At 61.1% G+C, this 1,867-nt stretch overlaps 1 protein-coding gene across 1 annotated transcript; it reads right to left on the bottom strand.

Annotated features, from left to right (window-relative positions):
• Positions 1 to 1,042: 1,042 nt before the first annotated feature.
• Positions 1,043 to 1,846, bottom strand: GUITHDRAFT_116669 (hypothetical protein; the record flags this gene model as incomplete). The annotated part of the gene is made up of 3 exons (XM_005824015.1): positions 1,043 to 1,554; positions 1,610 to 1,738; positions 1,798 to 1,846. The coding sequence occupies 3 exons, from the start codon at positions 1,844 to 1,846 to the stop codon at positions 1,043 to 1,045; spliced, it is 690 nt and encodes a 229-aa protein (XP_005824072.1).
• Positions 1,847 to 1,867: the final 21 nt, after the last annotated feature.

Below are 1,867 nucleotides of genomic sequence, written 5' to 3'. Positions count from 1 at the left end.
GCTGGTTCTTTTCGGGCTTGTGTTTTGTGTGTGTTTGTGCAGCTTCTCGCTGTGGACTGTGTGCCTGCCGGTTTAGCTTGATCCTGCTTTATTTTGCTTGAGGCACTTTTTACCTTCTGCCAGTAAATCCTATGCCTCCAGCATGGCTTCATGTTCAAGACGCGGCTGGTGAGGGCGAGCCATCTCCAGAAGCTGCGCTTCTTCCTCCAGGGGTCTTCTCCGTTTCTCCCGCGGGTCCAATCACAGATTCGTCGCTTTGACCTCTCTGTCCACTTGGCGCTTGAGAAATACCACCGCTGGCCTTCCTCGCAGTACCTCGCCGCGCATCCTGACCTGCTAGAGTTTGCGCGGTCCAAGCGGGAGCTTCCGCATAGTCGGGGAGGGGACGAGTTCACGCCCCTCTGAGGGTCTACACCCCCGCTGTTTACTATACGGCTATCGCTCGCTTCCTCGCTTGGTACTCTGACCAGCCCATGTCACGGACCCTGCCCTCTCCTCATAGCCTGGACGTTCACTGCTCGAGATCTCTTCGTGCCCAGAAGCATCCTCTGGCGACCTTCTTCGTTGAGGCGCACGACTTCGTTCATAATGCTGGAGCGATCCTCTACCGTCGTGTGAGCCTCCGGGCTCCTGCACCGGCTGCAGATGGCGCGGCGATCCCACCTGCCCCGGCTGCTGTGCCTGATGACGCAGGACGCCCCCCGGCATCTGTGGTACACATCCCTGGTTTGCGCGCTCTCGTCGACTCGTCTCATGAGCACTTCATTCCTCCGCCTGCGCAGCGAAATGTGACCGGCATAGTGGATTTACTGGCAAAACATAGGATTTACTGGCAGAAGGTAAAAAGTGCCTCAAGCAAAACAAAGCAGGAACAAGCTAAACCTCCTGGCACACAGTCCACAGCGAGAAGCTGCACAATCACACACAAAACACAAGCCCGAAAAGAACCAGCACTGCTGGCACCCAGACGCGGCATCGCCAGCCCAAGCGCGAAGCCGCGCAGACAAGCAGCCTAAGGGGCAGGCAGGAGGAATAAAATCCCTTAGACGCCAGTAAATCCTGTAGGCAAGACGCGATACCCGGAGGCAGCCGACTGACCACTGTCAGTCGAGACGTCCGCTGCCGCCACAAAGCGGGCGGCCGCGGACGGAGAAAGGGCAGCCGCCGACAAGGAGCCGGCGTTGCCCGGGTGCCCGCCTGGGGCAGCGGACGGAGGGAGGCTGGACACAGGAACACGGTACCGCTCGAGGTAGTCCTCCTCGCTAGCCTCCGAGTCAGCGGTAGCCGAGTCAGTGGTAGCCGCCCGTGACGGCGGCGACGCCGCGGCAATGCCCAAGGACCGGCGTGACCCGACCGATGCCGGGGAGGAAGCAGGCGAGCTCGGACCAGCAGCAAGCACCCCAGTGGTGTCGAGCTCTCCGGAGGCACCCGACGTCACAGTGAGGGACGGAGACGCCTCGCCAGCTCCGCGCCGATCGTCGGGGCCACTCGAAGGGTGTCCCCCATCGGAGTCGGAGACCTCCGGCGAAGACTCCTCGGGCGACTCGACAAAGTCTGTCCTCTGGCTCGAGAAGTGCTTGCGCCCGCAAGGGCGTCATGCGCCTCGCACCAGACAAGAGCGCTTCCAGCGTCAGCTGCATGGTGAGGCGCTGATAGGTGGCGGCGCGTTTGCGAGCCAAGACCTCAGCAGCAGGTCCGTCATCAGGCACGAAGTGCCGACCAAACGCGGCATTGAGCGCTGAGCAATGATGTCCGCGAGATACCAGATGAAGCGGAGGGTGTCACGATGCAGGGTACCGTCCGTCGAGATGGCAAGAGGGATGAACGCTCGAGGAGGAGTAGTCATGGCATATGCAGCGCGATGTTG

The sequence above is a fragment of the Guillardia theta genome (assembly GCF_000315625.1).
Source record: "Guillardia theta CCMP2712 unplaced genomic scaffold GUITHscaffold_99, whole genome shotgun sequence".
Classification (NCBI taxonomy): Eukaryota; class Cryptophyceae; order Pyrenomonadales; family Geminigeraceae; genus Guillardia; species Guillardia theta.
The sequence above is the reverse complement of the archived record's forward strand: the minus strand, read 5'-3'. Positions and strand labels throughout refer to the sequence as shown.